The 19,854-nt window shown below is 34.6% G+C and overlaps 2 protein-coding genes across 2 annotated transcripts; both read left to right on the top strand.

The window, feature by feature from the left end:
• Positions 1–44: 44 nt before the first annotated feature.
• On the top strand, positions 45–9,787 carry LOC132115646 (cyclic nucleotide-gated cation channel beta-3). The gene is given in 20 exon segments (XM_059524058.1): positions 45–122; positions 744–798; positions 911–920; positions 985–1,182; positions 2,529–2,689; positions 2,842–2,931; positions 2,934–3,188; positions 3,284–3,492; positions 3,932–3,982; positions 4,064–4,150; positions 4,281–4,345; positions 4,809–4,931; positions 5,919–6,060; positions 7,307–7,466; positions 7,547–7,644; positions 7,719–7,802; positions 7,872–7,990; positions 8,067–8,219; positions 8,665–8,824; positions 9,422–9,787. Coding segments are annotated over 20 exon segments (2,319 nt in total). The 3' UTR covers positions 9,443–9,787.
• Positions 9,788–10,320: 533 nt separating this feature from the next.
• Positions 10,321–19,387, top strand: cngb3.1 (cyclic nucleotide gated channel subunit beta 3, tandem duplicate 1). The gene is given in 18 exon segments (XM_059524056.1): positions 10,321–10,425; positions 11,586–11,625; positions 12,002–12,083; positions 14,011–14,171; positions 14,670–14,957; positions 15,033–15,241; positions 15,323–15,373; positions 15,489–15,575; positions 16,463–16,527; positions 16,622–16,744; positions 16,993–17,134; positions 17,210–17,369; positions 17,482–17,579; positions 18,076–18,159; positions 18,265–18,383; positions 18,683–18,835; positions 18,941–19,094; positions 19,209–19,387. Coding segments are annotated over 18 exon segments (2,148 nt in total). The 3' UTR covers positions 19,236–19,387.
• Positions 19,388–19,854: the final 467 nt, after the last annotated feature.

Genomic DNA, 19,854 nt, shown 5'->3' with positions numbered 1-19,854 from the left:
ACACAAGAAGGATAAACGCAACAGGCATTGCCTGCCACTGAGCCATGTTCAGCAAGCTGAAGAAGATCATCGGGGGTCCAACTGTTGGTCCCACCACGGCCCCTGCACCGGCTCCTGCAAAGGTAGGTACAAGCAACTCATAATGCACTTTATGAAGATTTCTGCTGATTTTTATCTTAAGCACATGTAACAAATTAACAAAATAATATAATAATAGTATAATAATAGTAATAATAAATACTTTATACTATTTATTATATTAAGAAATGCAATATATTATTAATACATTTATTTATTTATTTAAATTTAATAAATGCTTTGTATATGTAGTATCTGTAATGTGTATATAGTTTTATGAATTATTTAATAATATAATAAATTATACAGAGCATTTATTATTATTTTTAAAGCATATGTTTTTTTTATCAGTTTATCATTGACATACTATTACAAACATATAAACTATAGTTTCATTTAATATTTTGAATTAGTATTTTTCCTTTTTCGTTTTAATTTTAAATAATAAAATATATATATACTGTACATACATTAATTCATTTTATGGTACCATAACATTTTTGGGTAGTTTTTATCTTAAAGTTAGCTAAATGCTCGATTAATTTAAAATAGACAATTTAGCTCAACAATCTATAAATAATAGAAGCCATCATGCGTCATTTATGAGAATGTTTTTATAACTGCAAAAGCGCTCTGGGATAATGATTAATCTCTGCACCCGGCAGGAAGAAAAACCTGCAGACAAGGAAAATGAAGACAAGAAAGATGATGAAGGCCTTGGTAAGTCATCTATTATCATTGTAATTATCCACTAAATGATCTCATCATTCATTGTGTAAGCACCTGCAGAAGATATTTTCCAGATGAGAGGCATTTGAAATAATTCTTACAGTCTGTCACAGGTTTCTTGCAGTAGTGTGTTTGTAATGGGTTCAGTAGCATGTGATGGTATTTAAGCTGCTTCAGGGGTCAGTCCTCCATCTGTGACCCAAATCTTCCTTCAGTTGGGAATCTTAAAGAAAAAGGAACTATTTTCTCCTCAGCCCCAGCCCCGACTCCAGCACCAGCTCCAGAACCAGCAGCACCGGCCTCAAAACCAGAACCGGCCCCCAAACCAGAGGAGAAACCTGCAGACCCGGCCAACGGCCAGCCACCTGCTGAAGGGTAAATCATGTTGCAGAACGCCAAGAGAATAAATAGAGTTGAGTTTGTGCTACAAGTGCCAGGAGAAAGTATTGATGTCCTGAATGTGTTTAATAAGCTTTAATTAATCATGGTTATAATGAACTAGACTCTTATTGTCTTTGAAAGGACTCGCAGTAAGTGACAGAACAGCATGTAAGTCATCAGTGGAAACACTGTACATCAGATCCAAGACTGTGCAGCTGAGACCTGGAAGATTACGAGACCAGGATCTGAGAGCAGATTACAAGATTTACAGTGCATTTGATATAAGAAGATCCCTGGAGCTACTTAAGTTTAGAAAACAAAAACCGACGCCAACAGTGGAAAAATGCCAGAGTAGTTTTATGATGGATATGATCTACAAAATATATTCACATTCACTGGAGCAGCATTTATTCATTTATTATAATTGATAAAAAAAAGAAATAAAATAAAATAAAATTCTGCTCCAGTATAATATATATTATATTATAAAGTTTTACACTAATAACAGTAATGTTCAAAACAAAATGCACTGGGTCTTCACTTACACTTGTAATAAGCCTCCATGACCAGCAGAGGTCAGCATGTAAAAGCACAATTCAGATCAACAGTTTCAGGTCTTGCACTGTTGCACAAGTAGTTCAGCGTCAAAAAAAGTTTTAATGATTACAAGTAGGATTTCAACTCAAATTTTTATATGAACAAGCAGAAGTCGTGTTTACACGGATTCAATTAATTGCCTACAAGGAGCAACGTAAAAATACCCACTAAAAAGTATTTAAACTGCTTTACAGTTTAAATAACACACTATGAATGACGAATATTAATACGAACATATTTTACAGAAAACATGAACATTGTAAGTAGTAAAATGAAACTAGCTGTGATCCAGTTAAAAACTAGCTTGTGTGATTATGCACGCAAGGATATTTATCAACCGGAAGTTCATTCGCCTAGTACAGTAGTCCCATAACAATGAACGATTTAGACAACTTTACAGTTTAAATAACATTCATGTTGTATCAAGGAATAAATATAAAGTCTGTTACAAAAACAAAAGCTGTATATTTCTACTTTTAAACCTTCAACAATATTTTTGCCCCATAGACGTCCGTAGTGTGTTACTGTAAACTCCCTTAGGATAATTAACCCTGCGGTTTTACTACAAATAAAACCAAAACATGGTTACTATAAGTAAACCGTGGTTTTTGTTTATTAGAAAAGTATTTATTTAAAGTTTCTGGAAGTTAAGGATATCAATGTCTGTATATTAAGTGATATATTACTATATTTGTTAAATATATTGATTTCACCTTGTGTTATTATCTGTTGGATTGTTCTAGAAAGGAGGCCCCTTGCCCTGAGTCCCGGCCCATTGTGATAAGCAAGCATTTTGATGCTCAACTCATTGAGATTGTTCAGCATTACCGGCAACGGACAGACCAGTTTAAAGAAAAGATCATTGACCCCTATGCATCCTCTCCAGAGCGCAGTCCTCCTGTCAGTGAGTACAAATCAATCCATGCTTGCAATCAATTATATACCTGCAATACAGCACTTTTTAAATAATATATAATAATATTTAAATATGATAGGACATTACCACATACCAAGACAACAAGGAGTGGCTTAACAGGTATTTTGTGTTTGTTGCAGCACCTGTCCTGAGAAAGGATGTCTACGTGAAGTTGGTGGAGGAGAGGAAACGAAAAGAAGAAGAAGACAAGAAAAGGAAAGAGGAGGAGGAGAAGAAAAAAAAGAGGAGGCAGAAAGAAAAAAGAAAGAGGAGGAAGAAAAGAAGAAAGAGGAGGAGGAGAAGAAAAAAGCAGACAAGCCTGGGGAAAAGAATGAGGCAAAGAAGGAGGAGAAGAAAGATGACAAGGCAGAAAAAGAGCAGAAGTCCATCTGCCCAAAAATGAAGTGCACCTGTGTAGATTTCCTGCTGAAGCCCTTCGAGGACAGAATGGACAAAAGACTGGGCACCTCCATCGATCCGTTCACAGGTTACATTTCAAAATATGCTAACATCTGAATATACGGATATAAAATTACCACGTTTCTATGCTTTCGTCTGCTCTGTTTTTGTGATTTTCACCAGACCGCAGGTATATTGCTTGGCTAAGCTTGGTAACCATTGCCTTCAACTATAACCTGTGGTTCATACCGGTCCGTATGGCCTTCCCATATCATGACCCAGCGGCCGTCCCATTGTGATTTACCTTGGACATCATTGCTGACATCATTTATGTCATCGACATGATCGTTTTCCAGCCACGACTGCAGTTCTGTAAAGGGGGAGACATCATTGTAAGAATTTTTTTTTACAAAGTTGATTGATAATTTTGTTTTATGTCTTTTTATATAACACAGTGTTCAGTGTCTTGCTCCATAGACTTCTACTGTAAGTTCTATTATTTATTTGGGGGCGGCAGTGGGTTCATGTAGGTTGTCTACAAACCGGAAGGTTGGTGGTTCGATCCCCGGCTCCACCTGACCAAGTGTCGAGGTGTCCTTGAGCAAGACACCTAACCCCAGCTGCTCCCGATGAGCTGGATGGCGCCTTGAATGGCTGACACCGCAGTCGGTGTGTGAATGTGTGTGTGAATGGGTGAATGTGAGGCAAATTGTAAAGCGCTTTGGATGGCCATGTGGTCTGTTGAAAGCGCTGTATAAAAATGCAGTCCAGTCCATTAAATTCTAATACTACTAATGAATACTTCTAATATTTTTCATAATTTTCTTTCAGTATGACAGAGTTGTGATTAAAAAGAAATATCGCGAATCGTCAAGGTTTCAGGTATTTCAGTTGACTTTCATCTTCCAAATAGCATTTTATCCCCCAATAGAAAGCCACAAAATATATTCCCTGTCCTTTCAGAATGATATCATATCCGTCCTGCCTTCAGACCTGTTATATTTCCCGTTTGGATTCAAGTCTGTCTTCAGGCTCAATCGTTTGATGAAGGTAATGCAGTTTCTATAATCACCTGTGTTTTGGCAGGATTCGATTGGCTATGAGATGCATAATCATTCATGAGCTGATTATATTTTTTTTATTTGCCTTAACCTTGTTTTCTTTATGTTTTCTCCTAAAGTCTGAAGCATTTTTTGAGTTTAGTGACCGTCTTGAAGGTATCATGACCAAAGCGTACATCTGGAGGTACGTAATCAAGACTTAAGAGTGGATCTGTCTGACTGGTTCTATCAGGGATGGGGGAAAAATCTGAATTTGTGTATCGACAACCGTTCAGTTAATGAGTTGGAACCTCTCAGTAATTAGAATCCTGTTTGGCTTCATTTGGAAGATTTGAGGAAAATTTTAATATACTGAAAAAACAAAGTGTTCTTCCTATATGGTCCAAAAAGATTTTTTTTTTTAAATGCTAAATATAAATGAAGAAATTTATTTTAACTTGATTGCACTGTAATTCTTCATGTTTAAATACAAATTCTGTTTGCTACCTCGATGAAATCGAGTTAAGAAATGTTTTAAAAATTGAAAACATTTTCATTCTGAATTTGGCTCGAGATTTCAATTTTTTTTGTTTCTTGACCCCGAAGCCTTGATTGAGAACTACTGTTATAAATCATTGTGGCCAAATTCTCCTTTGTTCTTTTTAAAGAGTAATTCGCACTATTGGATACCTGATGTTTATTCTCCATCTCAACGCATGTCTTTACTATGTGGCCTCTGACTACCAGGGGATCGGCAAAACCAAATGGGTGTACAGCGGAGAAGGCAGCGCGTATGTAATTCCATCTACCCTTCAGATTAACTTTATTGATTAGTTTTGTAAAGGTAAAGTATATAACTTCTGCACCATTGGCAGCACAAAACAGTAATCGAAAATGCTCATGTCATTTGTAATGTAATTTTTTTTTCCCTCTTTCATTCACAGTTAAGGTTTAACAACAACAGAAAAAGCTAAATTTGTTTGCAGTAATTTCAAGTTTTGGGATTTTTTTTTTATTTCTTTCATATTCTCATAGCTACCTGAGGTGTTTCTTCTATGCAGAGAAATCCCTCCTGATGATCGCAGAACTTCCTTGCCCTGAGACCATGTTCGGTCAGATCTTTCAGATGACCAACTATTTTTTTGGTGCTCTATTTTTGTCCATCATTCTCGGCCAGGTAGACGTTTTGTCTCCAAAACTTTTGTCTCTAAAGCTTATGCTCCTGAAGCGCTTGGTGGTTTTTTTGGTTCAGTTTTGATTTTTTTCACTTGGCTTTCTTGCTTGGCCATGGCTTTGCGATGTGGTTCGATGTCGGCTGTTTTGACACTGTAATATGTCACCCTGGACCACAAAACCAGTCGTCGTACAGGTATGTTTGTAGCAATAGCCAACAACACATTGTAGGGGTCAAAATTATCACATTTTCTTTTATGCCAGAAATCATTAGGATATTAAGTAAAGATTGTGTTCCATGAAATTGTTACAAAACGTAATTTTTTTATCAGTAATACTAAGTGTTGCTAAGGACTTCATTTGAACAAATCATTTGGTTTTTCTCAATATTTAGTTGTATCTCAGCCAAATATATTCATATCCTAACAAACCATACATCAATGGAAAGCTTATTTATTAATCCTAGTTTAAAAAAATTGACCCTTATGACTGGTTTTGTGGTCAATGGTCACATGTGATTAAATCTTTAATAAGGACTCGGATTTGACTAAAATATGTTTTTATTCCTTACATACTGAATTGTACCATCTCTTTGTCTTTCCCAGGTACTTGCGCAGTTACTATTTTGCCGTGCGGACTCTGATCAACATCGGTGGTCTGCCTGAGCCTCACACGGTCTTTGAAATCACCTTTCAGTTAGCAAACTTTTTTGTTGGTGTCTTTGTCTTCTCAAGTTTGATTGGACAGGTACATGATGTGATGATGTAAACATCATGAGCTCCTCCCCCTAATCCCAGGCAGCCAATCGTATCATAGTCCTCATCCAGTTCTCCTTTCAGGAACCATGTAGATTTATTGTGATGGTGCTCCTGTTGTTTAAGAATATAGGATGAGTCACTTCTTTACTAGATGTTAAAGATTATAACGAGATCATTTGTAGGTGTCAGAGAGTTTGTGTAGAGATAGATGCTCGACAAAGAAAATGCCTAAATCACAGGTCCTTTATTTAAAGCCACTAACATAAACACAGGAGAAAGACTAAAAGACTCTACAATCAAACTAAGACCTTCAATAGCAGATGAAGATTGGGGGGAAACTGAAGACTTAAATAGAGCAAGCAAACAAGAACTAAACAAGCAGCACCTGAACCGAGTAATCAATTTGTAACAATGGAGACAAAATCAGCAAGGAACAAAAGAGAGCAAACAAACTAGAAAGCTGATCAAAAGACACACAAAGAATGTGATTTTTTTCAATTATTTATTCATTGCGTAGGCTCATTTGTGCTATTTTTACATTTCAATTACCTTTGCTGTCATGTAAAACTAGTTTAAAGTTAATCTTTTAATCAATGTTTTAAAAAACTGTAATATCGGTCATTTGTCAGTTATCAGCTATAACATAAAAATTATTATTGGTTTAATAATAATTTTGCATAATTTTAATATTGGTGCAACAACAACAAAAAATAATTTTATAACACTGTTAAATGTAATCTTTAATAAGTCCCATAATAAATAGCCATTTTTCATGCTGTACATTATAATATAATTAAGCCTACATTGACTTGTATTTAATTTAAATGGTCATTTTCTGTTTTTAGTGTTTTATTTTAAATTTGTTTAGGGAAAATATTATTCAATTTTAGTTTTGGCCATTTATCAGGTATGGGCCACGACATGAAAATATTATTAATGTATCAATATTGTCCAGAATTTTAATAATGGTTAAATAAATGAACGTATGAATGAATAAAAGTAACAATAAACTAACTATGGAATCTTTAATAAATCTCAAAATACATTTTCTTGATTTACATTATAACTTTGTGTTACTTTTAGTATTTTTATTTATGTAATTTAAAAAGTATAGAATTTTAATATTGGCCGTTTATCATTTATTGACTTTAAATTGAAAATATTACCAGTATCAGCCAGAATCATCATAATGGTGCATCCAGATCAGATATAGATGTAAATCTTTGGTTTTACAGATGAGAGATGTCATTGGAGCAGCTACGGCCGGTCAGACGTACTTCCGTGCATCTATGGATGCTTGTGTGGCGTACATGGTGACAAACCGCATCCCAAAGCTGGTTCAAACCAGAGTGCGCACCTGGTACAACTACACCTGGGACTCCCATGGCATGCTGGGTAAAATTTTAATTTACATGTAAATAACGACTAGTAATGAATAGCAGGGTCCTGTCAATTAAGGTTTTGCTTCTCTTCAGATGAGTCTGAGCTTCTGGAACAGATGCCTCTGGTGATGAGAACAGCCATCGCTGTGGACATCAACCTTGCTACTTTCCAAAAGATCGACCTCTTTAAGGTGGGCTTGATTTAAGGAAGGAAACAGATTGGGACAAGTTCAGTTTCTTAATGTTTCTGTGTTTTTTCTCACAGGGTTGTGACAACCAGATGCTTGTGGACATGTTATTGAGGCTAAAATCCATTGTGTATTTGCCTGGAGACTTTGTGTGCAAGAAGGTGAGTTATACTGCCTTTTATTTATAGACACCAAGCATATCAAGTCTTCACTCTCCTGTTTCTCTGCAGGGTGACATTGGAAAGGAAATGTACATCATTAAGGCTGGAGAGGTGCAGGTCATCGGTGGACCGGACAATAAGATTGTGTTTGTGACTCTGAAAGCAGGCTGTGTGTTCGGAGAGATCAGGTTAGCTTTTGAAATGAGAATCTGCTTTTAGAACTACACGTCGTGAATGAACTCATGTGTTTATAATCGAGCCCAGTTTGCTACAGTCTTCAGCCAATGGAGGAAATAGAAGAACCGCTAATGTAGCGGCACATGGGTTCGCCAACCTCTTCGTACTGGATAAGAAAGACCTCAATGACATCCTAATTCACTACCCAGAGTCTCAGAAAGTGCTGGCCAGGAAGGGACGGTGAGTTATGTCACATGATTCTTTCAGTCAGACATTCATATAGATGCCCCACGCAGTGAAAAAATAAATAATTTTTGTTTGCCAATAAATTATCTCAATATCACAAGACTTGGGAAGGCATTAAGAACTCTGTTAGATTTTTGCTTTAAAAAAAAAACACAAAGAAACAAAAAACTAATTTCTAATGGGGTAGGAAAATAAACCTACAGTAAGTCCTAATATTTACTTTATATACTAGCTTTTGAAGTAAATTTCTCAATTTTATTGGATAAGGCAGCAAAAATATTGATTGAGAAAGTGTTTCGTTTTAACGAACTGAATTGTTCACTAACCAATTCACTGATTTGTTTGAATCATCACTAACTGTAAAAGTGGTCTTGAGCCCTAGTTCTCACGAACCTGCAATAGTTAAATCTGGAAAATACTGGTTAACACCGTTTCACAGGAAACTGCTGAAAGCCAAGGGTCCAGCTCCTGCTGCTAAAGGCGACGAGGAAAAAAAGAAAGGACTGGCTATGTTCGGACAAAAACCTCCCACTCCCAAACTTTTGCGTGCCTTTGCAGGAGGAGCGTTCACCAAAAAAGGCTTTATGGACAGACTTAAGGTAGAGGAATTCTATTATATATTAAAATATGCAGGACCGTAAAAAATTTGGGGGCCTACACATTTTTTGTTGTTATTGTTTTTTAAAAGAATGAATGCTGTTTTTTTTTTTTTTTTTTTAGAAAAAAATATCAAAAGTGGCAGTGAAAACATTTATATTGTTGCAAAATATTTCTATTTCAAACAAATGCTGTTCACATTTGATTTAACATAGAATATTAAAATTGTAGCATGGTTTCCTCCATGATATTAATGCAGCACAACTATTTTAAACATTGACGATAATAATAATAAAGGAGTACTGGAGTAATGATGCTGAAAATTCAGCTTTGCATTACAAGAATGAATTACAGTTTAAAATAAATAAAATAGACATAGTGAAATTAAAATATGAAAAATAATATTTCACAATATTGCACTTTACTTTTACTGTATAAGAGATTTATTTTCAAAAACATTTTTTTTTTAAACTTACCGACCCCAAATGTTTGAATGTTACTGTAGATTTAATAAAACATTGACCTTTAGATGTATAATACAATACAATAACAAAAAAGATAGTTCAAAGAGTACATTTTTCTTTGTTTTTCTTTTCTAGACTGCTGCTTCCGAACATTAATAATCACATGAAATACATTAAATACTTCTCTGTGAAGATTTCATTCCTTTTAGAATAACCTACGCATTTTAAATGTATTTTTTTATTATTAATAAACGAGCTTCTTTCCCTGCTAACTGCAGTACTTGCCAATTAGTGAATGGTATTGCTGTTTGTAATACAAGGATTGTTTGATTTAAAATTGTTTCAGTTCTTTCCTAAACAGTATGTTTTAGGCCTATTTTGCACTGAGACTTAAATAAAAGATGTTTTGTAATTGCAAAATACAGTGAACATCATTTCTGAAACTGCTGAGGTTTATTTATACTTGAGAGTTTACACAGGCTTCTGCTCTCAGTTAGCTAAGGACTGGTAGTTCTCACAGTTAATCGCTTTAGTCTGGCAGGGACACTGAGAGTTTTAATCAACAAAGTAGTCTTTCTAAATGTGGACCCACAGCACAAACAGTGCAGGAATAACTAGCTGCTACAGAATACCCCACAAATGCACTATCAAAGTGCTGTCTTGCACACTTTGATCACTTTTTAATCAAATGTGAGCCAGTCATGCATGAATATCTCTCATATCTGTAAAAAGCAGTGCAAATTTGACTGTACAAATAGAAATGGCCCTTTAAAACTCACCCTATAATGCCATTTTAATAGAATGATTGTGATTGGTTGACTGCAAGTGAGAAGGCCAGTGATAGGTCAGTCAAACTGTGGGGAACCCTGGGAAAAGGGCTGTTCCTAAGAGGGAATTAATAGAGCTCTAAGAATTAATTGAAGCAGGTCAGAGTTCACACATCAGCGACAGGTGGATAAAGAGAGTGGAGGGATAAATCTGGATGGGATCGCGTGCCTGCTCGAACCAGTGCAGCCATGTTCAGCACTTTGAAAATGCTTTTTCGGCCCAAAACTGAGGTGGCAGTAGCTCAGATCCCTGGATCTCCAACACCAGTGCCTTCACCTGCACCTGCCCCAGCACCTGCTCCTCCAACAAAGGTACGACGAGCACCTTGATTTAGCACAAGACAGCACAAGATTCATGCCATACCATACAACTGACTTCAGTGTCCGAGAGATATGTTTCTTTAAAAAAAAAATAGATGGCAATTTTACCAAATAAAAGTATCCTGCTTTACTGGAAAGGCAGCTCAAAGGATAAGCTATCTGAATAAACTATGTGAATTTAAACAGTTTATAATTGCTAATACTTACTAATAATGTTTTACACATTTATGTGGGAATGGAAGGATCCATAGACATTTATACATGTTAAAAGAGCAAATCATTTCTTAGAGACCGTGACACTATAAAAGGCAAATCGTCTCTAGTACTTCTGTTAAAATTAGTCTGAAATATATATTAAACATTTAAAAGTATAATAAATGTGCATGCAGGAAATAGACAAATAATCAATTTAATTAAATGTCAGTTAGCATCTAAATGCATAATAATTAGAAAAAAGTAAATAAGATGGGTCTGTTATAATTTATAACATAATACCCATCGTCTGACACCCAATAATAATTATTGATAATTAAATAAATATAATATATAATATAAAACTGTATTATATAATGGTACTTGAGTAATCAAATTATGATTACATGTGTTTATGCTCTAAATATTATTAATATATAAAACCATTACTGCATGTCAGCATCAGGCTACTGACATTTCTAGTAATGCCCATCAGTGTTATTTTAGTATTATTGATATACTAGTATTTTTTATATATATTTTATATTTTCACTTTAATTTTTAGTCATTTTGTTATTTTTGCCATTTTGTGTCTTTTTTTATTTCTTAGTTTTAGTTATGTCAGCTCTTCTGCTTAAAGCAAACACAAATTAAAACTGCTGCTGTTGCAACTAGCTGAAATAAGTTTTTTGTTTGTTTGTTTTGTTTTTGTCTTATTTCAAGTAACGAGTAAATGTTTTCAAGTAAATCTTTTATGGTTTTAGTTAAAGATGATTACCCTGATGCTTAAAAATACTGTAAAACAATTTGCATGTACACGTCTTATTGTCAGCTGATGCAGCCTTTCACTGAGTGTAAAACAGATAATGACACACCTCTCATTCGTTCAAACATCACTGCTATAAACTGGAAATGTGTTGTGATAACGAAAGAAAGAAAAACATTTTCTGTGTTAACAGGAGGACAAAAAAGAAGAGAAAAGGGGGGGAAAGCCCACCGGTGAGTCTTCATCCATCTTCACTTCATGAGATGATGTTCCATTTAAGGGAAACTACAATTCTCTGTGTACATTTTTTTAAGAGGGACAGTTTTAGAAAGTACGGTTGATGTTTTCATCTGAAATCCTGGAGACATTCTCATTTGAATTGTATTTTAGGTAGGGTATTTGAAGTATAATGGACACCTTGTTAAAGTACTTTATTAATTAGCAGCATGTCAGGAGAAGCTGAAGCCTAACCTATAACCTAACCATAAAACATAATTGTAGTAATTAAGATATTTTTTTCTGTGCACAGTTTGACTTTAATTATGTGCTAATCCAGAAATTAGCAAATCATTATCCCAAAACCTCTAATTCTGACCTGTGCTTCTTAAGAATCAGCTCCTGCTCCAGAGCCCCCTAAACCAGAAGGCAAACCAGCGGATCCAGCCGTTCCCGGAGCAGCAGCTGTAGAGGGGTAAGAGTTTAGACTTAAATATTCTCATTATATGTAGTGTGTTCTATACTGAAAGATTTTCAAACTGGGGACCTGAAGCCACATAGGGGCCAAAAGAGCTGGCAGAAAAGGTTTAGAGAAAAAAAGAGAGGTTAAAAAAAATGATTAAATGATAATTACAAAAAAAAAATGTAAATGGTGAATTATTCTGAGTATTAATAATATGATTTATTAAATATATTATTATTAAATATCCTATACAAAATATGTACACAAATACATACATAAATAAATAATTTGATATTGTTGTCTTTTATAACACCACAACTAGTACTGTATATTAAGTAGTATTTAACTAGTATTTTTAAGGAAATAAATACATAAATAATGCTTATAATACTATGAATATAATAAATAATAGATTTATTTTTAAAGATATAATAATAATATAAATAATTAGTGTTGTCAAATGATTAATCGCGATTAATCACATCCATAATAAACATTTTTGTTTACATAATATGTATATACCATGTATATTTATTATGTAAATATACATATACACACACACACACACACACAAACACATGCATGTATATATTTAAGAAAAATATATTATGTTTATGTATTAAATATATTTATATATAATATAGAAGAAATATAGAAATGTATATACATGTAAATATTTTCAAAATATATACTGTATGTGTGTGTGTATTTAATACACAGTACATACATACATACATACATACACACACACACACACACACACATATATATATAGTTTTAGATTTAGAAAATATGCAATCTGGTAAATGTTATTATATATATATATATATAAATATACATGTATAAGCTTTTACCAGATTGCATATTTTCGTCTTTAGACATCACCTTTAATATTTTTTTTAATACACACTATAAAAGCAAATCTGCTTTTTTATATTTTAGGAATGGGTATTTGCAGGTCCTTGGCAGCAGAAAGTTTAAATGACTTTGAGCATTCATGTCATTGTTGGAGCAGATCTTTGCTGTCATCTTCCACTCAATGTTTAGCGTGTAACTCCAAAAGAAGCTGAAAGTAGATTAGGGGATCTGCTGTATTTGTGATTTAAGAAGATCATGAGAACGTCCTCACGTGTGAACAGGAGTTTCTTTGTGTCTCTCTATATTGATTTCAGCAAACCACGCTAGGCAGTCATCATTTTCCATTCACAATTCTTATTTGTGCTGAATGCAATGATACTAACATCTGCTGTCAGACTAAATTGAGTTCTAAATTCACTACATGGGCTCATTTTAGCTGATGAACAGTAAACAAGACAACACCAGCTGGAAAAGAGGAACACATGTGAGTGTTTCAGGACAGTCCTTATCTTAACTCAACAGTCGTGCAGCCAGGATTTGTCACAAAGGCAGAGTTGCATTGATTACAATGATTATAAATAGATGAGGTACAGTTCAGCTGCTGAACTTCCTCTGAAATCAGATCAAGTCTTGGCCGTGAGATTTGTTGTTTGCAGTAGTGGTGAAAGATCTGCAAAGTTTAAGCTAAATATTCTCTATGTTCACATAACTAATCCAGTCCATAGTTCATAATTCTTATTATTCCACAGCTCTGTGGAATATTGATTATGATTGGTCAGTCGCATCATTCAAATTCATTCAAATATTTCAACTCATATCAATATTTCTTGTCTAATTATTCACCTATGTGGCAAGTAAGTAGCCATGTAATAAGCGAGATAATGTACAACCAGCTGGTTGTTATATCAGAATAACCCCCTTCCGGATGATACAAGACCCCTCCGCTTTGTTCTGCGATATTATTTTTGCGATAACAGCCGTTTGGATGTACATTATCCTTTAACAATACACCACATAACAAAGTAATTTATAACACACACAAATTATTCTGCCCACTTTCCTATGTGTCTTTTTCATGTAGTGAGGATGCACCATCAACACCAAATCCACCCATCGTCATCAAAAGATACTGTGACGACCAGCTGCGAGACATCGTGAAGAAACTACGGGAGAGGACCGAGCTTTTTAAGGAGAAAGTCATAGACCCCTACTCCTCGTCCCCAGAGCGTAGCCCACCAATCAGTGAGTAAAGTCTCTCTGAATCCTGCTGTTTGATGTACAAGACAATACATCAGTACTGTAATCTAGCAGGTGTTTCAAATTTTGTGTTCCTCAAGGATTTTTTTTGAACAGTTTGACTTATTTACCCTGCTGGAAGAACAAGGTTATTATATATGGAAAATATAGCTGGTTTGTTGCTGTCTGCCAGATCAAATCCAGCTGATAGTTAAAGGGTTAGTTCACCCAAAAATGAAAATATTGTCATTAATGACTCACCCTCATGTCGTTCCAAACCCGTGAGACCTCTGTTCATCTTCAGAACACAGTTTAAGATATTTTAGATTTAGTCCGATAGCTAACCCTTTAATCTTATCAACCATCTACACCAACTTGGACCATGTAATGCTTATAAATGACAAATTTTATCCAGCAAAAAACATGAAAAACTAGCTCCCACTTGGATTTTCCAGGTTAGAGGTTTGTACTCTTCTAAACTTTAGTCTACTTGTTGATATCCAGCACCAGTTTACCGAAAGGAAGACTGGATCAGAAAGCAGGAAGCGGAGAGAATAAAACGAGAAGATGCCGAGCAGAAGAAAAAAGAGGAGGATGCTTAGAAAGCAGTGGCGAAGAAAGAAAAAGAGGAGAAAGAAGAGAAAGAAGAGAAAGAGGAAAAGCTGAAAGCCGAGAAGGAGGCGGCTTAAGCCATCTGCCCAAAAATCAAATGCACGTGCATAGACACACTTCTCAAACCTTTCGAAGACATGATGGACGCATATTTGGGGACAACCATTGACCCTTTCACAGGTATGACACTATGAAACTGAAGATGCCTCTTGAAGTACAAAACACTGACCTTCACATGTTTGTTCTTCCTTCTAGATTGGCGGTATATTAAATGGCTGAGTGTCGTGACAATCGCTTATAACTACAATGTTTGGCTGGCCACAGCACGTTTGTGTTTCCCGTACCACACGCCTGTGACCATCCCCTTCTGGATCTTTTTTGACATCCTGGCAGACCTTGTGAATATCATAGATATCACCATGTTTCAGCCGCGCTTGCAGTTTGTGAAAGCAGGAGACATCATAGTAAGTGGATCTTGGTATAGACACTTTTGGAATTGTGTAAATAGGACGTCCACTCAAAAACCTACACATTTGTTTCCTCAGAAAGACAGAATAATGGCAAAACGGAGGTACAGGGAATCTGCCAGATTTCAGGTGAGTACAAATTATATATAGGCTACGATTAATAAAAATAATTATAATAATAAAATTAAACGTATATTTAAAAATATATATATTTATTTTATTTGATGACATTTTCTCTCAACAGACAGACCTGATAAGCATCATACCATTTGATTTGCTGTGTTTCCACTTTGGGTTTACATCGATCTTTAGGATAAACCGGTTTATGCGGGTCAGTAACTCACCCAGCCCAATCTGTTTTCTTTAATTCAGATTTTTTTTTTAACAAGTGTTATTTTATTATTATGTATATCTGAAATTCATTTTATTCAATTGATTTTTTTTAGTTTTTCATTAAATTTTTAGCTTTAATAATAGCTTTAATTTAAAGGGATATTCAACCCCAAAATGAAAATTTTGTCATTAATAACTTACCCGATGTCATTCAAAACTTTGTTTACCCCCATGTCTTCGAAACACAATTTAAGATATTTTGGATGAAAACCGGGAGGCTTGTGACTGTCCCATAGACTGCAAAGTAAATTACAGTGTCAAGGTCCAGAAAAATATGAAAGACATCATCAGAATAGTCCATTTGCCATCAGTGGTTCAACCATAAAGTTATGAAGCAACGAGAATACTTTTTTTATGCAAAGAAAACAAAAATAATGACTTCATTCAACAATTCGTCAGCTGATATTCTCCAAAATAGCATTACGGTGATGCGGAGAGACGAATTGTTGAATAAAGTCGTTATTTTTGTTTTCTTTGCACATTCTCGTCGCTTCATACCTTTTATATATGATTAATTAATTAACATTTTCATTTTGGTATGAGTATCCCTTTAAATTTAAAATTTAATTTCAGTTTTAGTTTTATTAATTTTAAAACTTAACTTAAACTTATTTCAGTTCGTTGACAATTAAGACAACATTTCTAATTAATTTTCTTCATCTAATATTTGTTTTAACTTATTTTAGCTTTATTTCAATTAATGAAAATGATTTAATAGTTTTAGTTAACAATAACAGTAGTTCTACACTACTGTTTTGTACATTACTATTTAGTGTACTGTTTAATGAGCTCTATTTAATGTACATATTCCTTCTTTCTTTTTAGTATAAATCATTTTTTGAGTTCAGCGATCGTCTGGAAAGCGTCATGGCTAAGGCGTATATCTGGAGGTATGTGTGATTTCTATATGATAATCTACTATTCTGTATGTATGACCAATAATAATAATAATCATGCTGGGCTTTTCTTTTTCTTTTTTTTCAGAGTTTGCCGCACTACTGGATATCTGCTCTTCTGTCTCCATTTAAACTCCTGCCTTTACTATGTAGCATCAGAATACGAAGGGCTTGGCAGCACAAAATGGACATATGATGGAAAAGGAAATGCGTATGAATTTTTTTATCTTTTTTTTTGCCATTATTTCCTATATTTCGTAAAAAGTAGCTATTAATAAATTAAAATATACTTAATTTAAAATTGAATTAAAGTGTTATACTTAATGATTAAATTATACTAAAAATATTTTTTTGTATTTGTATTATATACCCTTTAAAAATCAATACATTTAAATACATTAAAAAAAAAATGTATAAATAAATATTATACTGAAAATATTTTCCTTTTTCTTTGTCAAGGTATCTCCGCTGTTATTATTTTGCGACTCGCACGCTGATCACTATCGGAGGTCTCCCCGAGCCCCATACGCTCTTTGAGATCGTCTTCCAGCTGGTCAACTTCTTCACAGGAGTCTTCGTCTTCTCTAGCTTGATTGGACAGGTAAGTTCATTAATACTTATAACACATGACCCAGAATAATAACTTCACAACTGATCAAAATCTGTTTAAACCCAGATGAGAGATGTCATTGGAGCAGCTACGGCAGGACAGACCTACTTCCGCGCCTCTATGGATGCCTGTGTGGCGTATATGAACACCTACACCATCCCAAAGCTGGTGCAGAACAGAGTACGCACCTGGTACAACTACACTTGGGACTCCCAGGGCATGCTGGGTAAGAGTTATTCTTAATAAAAGTGCTCGAATAAAACAGCTAGTTTTGGGATGATCGTTTATACAGTTACAATAAATCTAAACGGATGCAAAATAAATCTGTTTTTCCACAGATGAATCAGAGTTATTAGAAAAGATGCCTCTGGTGATGAGAACAGCCATCGCTGTGGACATCAACCTCACCACCTTCCAGAAGATTGACCTCTTCAAGGTAAAACTTAATAATGTCAGTGAAATATATATAAAGTGAAAAATTAGCTAATATTGACGTTTTATGGAGTGTTGCATATGGGTCAAAGATGAAACATCCAATTTTGGTGTCCGCATCAAAAGTTTATGATTCTTACACATTTTTATAATGATAAAATTCACAAATTAATACAACTTTGATATGTTTTGAAGCCTAAATAACATGTCCAGCACTAAAACAAAACAAAACAGAAAATTCTTTATTAAAAGAAAAGAAAAAACACTTCAGTACAATGGAACGAGAAGTGCTAAAGGCTAAAATGCATTTTAGCAACATTCTAAAAACAGTGGGGAAAAACTCCACTGCCTCTTACTGGTGGCATCTATTTAATCTATTCTTGTGCACTTCTATGAAGTAAATCCGTGTTAGAATGATAAAAAGTGTGGGGAAAAAAGGGGGGGAAAAAGAGGGATTGATTTCATTTCAAGATTTTGCTATTTCAAACATATTTTTCTAGGGCTGTGACAGCCAGATGCTTGTGGACATGTTACTGCGTCTGAAATCCATTGTGTACTTGCCAGGAGACTTTGTGTGTAAGAAGGTGAGACATCAAATATAATCGCCCATGTTTATCTGATATTACATTGATTAAACAAAGTTATTCAGACAATTATCATGAGCAAATGTCTTCCGTCGCTTCATGCAGGGTGACATTGGGAGAGAAATGTATATTATTAAAGCCGGAGAGGTGCAGGTCATCGGTGGACCGGACAATAAGATTGTGTTTGTGACTCTGAAAGCAGGCTGTGTGTTCGGAGAGATCAGGTACCTGAAAGATGATCTATATAGGATACTTGTAAAAATGTGTGGTCTGTAATTTTTTTTTTATGTTTCTAAAAGTAAAATCTAACTGAGGCTGCATTTATTGGGTCAAAAATACATTCAAAACAGTAATTTTATAAAATTGAATAATTTAATTAAATAACATTATAGATGTATTTACTGCCACATCACATCAAATGAATGCATCATTGCTGAATAACAAAAAAATAAAAAATACTGATTGAAATTTAGTGCAATAATAAATAAGAGGGTTCCTAAAACAAAACAGTATTTATTTTCAGTCTTTTACAGTCTGCAAAAGATGGAGGCAACAGAAGAACAGCAAATGTTGCTGCTCACGGATTCGCCAACCTTTTCGTACTGGATAAGAAAGATCTCAATGACATCCTGGTCCATTACCCTGAGTCTCAGAAAGTGCTGGCCAGGAAGGGACGGTGAGTCAGAGGGTCACGGTTCTACAACATGCACCGTTTCTTCAAGAACAGATTTAATAGATAAATGCAGTAGCTACAATAAAGGTCGATTCATTCTCTGCGCAGGAAACTGATGAAGGCCAAAGGCAAAGCTGCTCCTGTCAAAGATGAAGGAGAAAAGAAGAAGGGATTGGCAATGTTCGGACAAAAACCACCCACTCCGAAAATGTTACGTGCGTTTGGAGGCTTCGGGAAAGGAGGATTACTGGAGAAACTCAGGGTGTGTGTGATGATCTGACAAGGGGTGCAAACACACGTATGTAATACGGATTAAACGTTTGCATACAAATAGTTGAGAGATCTGAAATAACGGTAACACTTCTCTTTCCTGCAGGCTCAAGCAGCAGAAAAAAAGAATTGAAAATCCATCCATCCATCCCAACTACCTAAAACATCCATTAATCCATTCACACATTTATCAATTACAGTACATCCATCAATCCATTACATCATCCATCTATGATAGATAGATAGATAGATAGATAGATAGATAGATAGATAGATAGATAGATAGATAGATAGATAGATAGATAGATAGATATAGTTTTTCATGAAATAAAATATTTAATAATCTAGTTTCATTGTCATCTTTATTTATTGTACCTTAATAATATTGCACAAAAAAAAATGATCACAATCCACTTTTTTGGTGTTTTATTTACTGTATGTGAAACAAGGCATGCTACATATCAGCAACTGCTGAGCTGACACATTACATTATGATACTGTATCTGATGAAACAAAAACAGTTTTATTTAAATTACATTTAAGATGATTTAATTATACTCCTCTCAGCACTAATTAAGCACAACGTGTTGTTACAGATCAAATGTAAAGCAAACTAAACATAATTTGCATCTTAAACTGAATACTGATTCAAAAAGCTGATTACCTGAGTATATTACTATTATTATATTAATGCATAGTGCATTCAGGCACATAACAGGACTGACTCAACCAGACGTCAGTATCAATGGTTT

This window comes from Carassius carassius, chromosome 35 (assembly GCF_963082965.1).
Source record: "Carassius carassius chromosome 35, fCarCar2.1, whole genome shotgun sequence".
Taxonomy (NCBI): Eukaryota; Metazoa; Chordata; class Actinopteri; order Cypriniformes; family Cyprinidae; genus Carassius; species Carassius carassius.
Note: the sequence above shows the minus strand (reverse complement) of the source record. Positions and strands in the feature narration are given on the sequence as shown.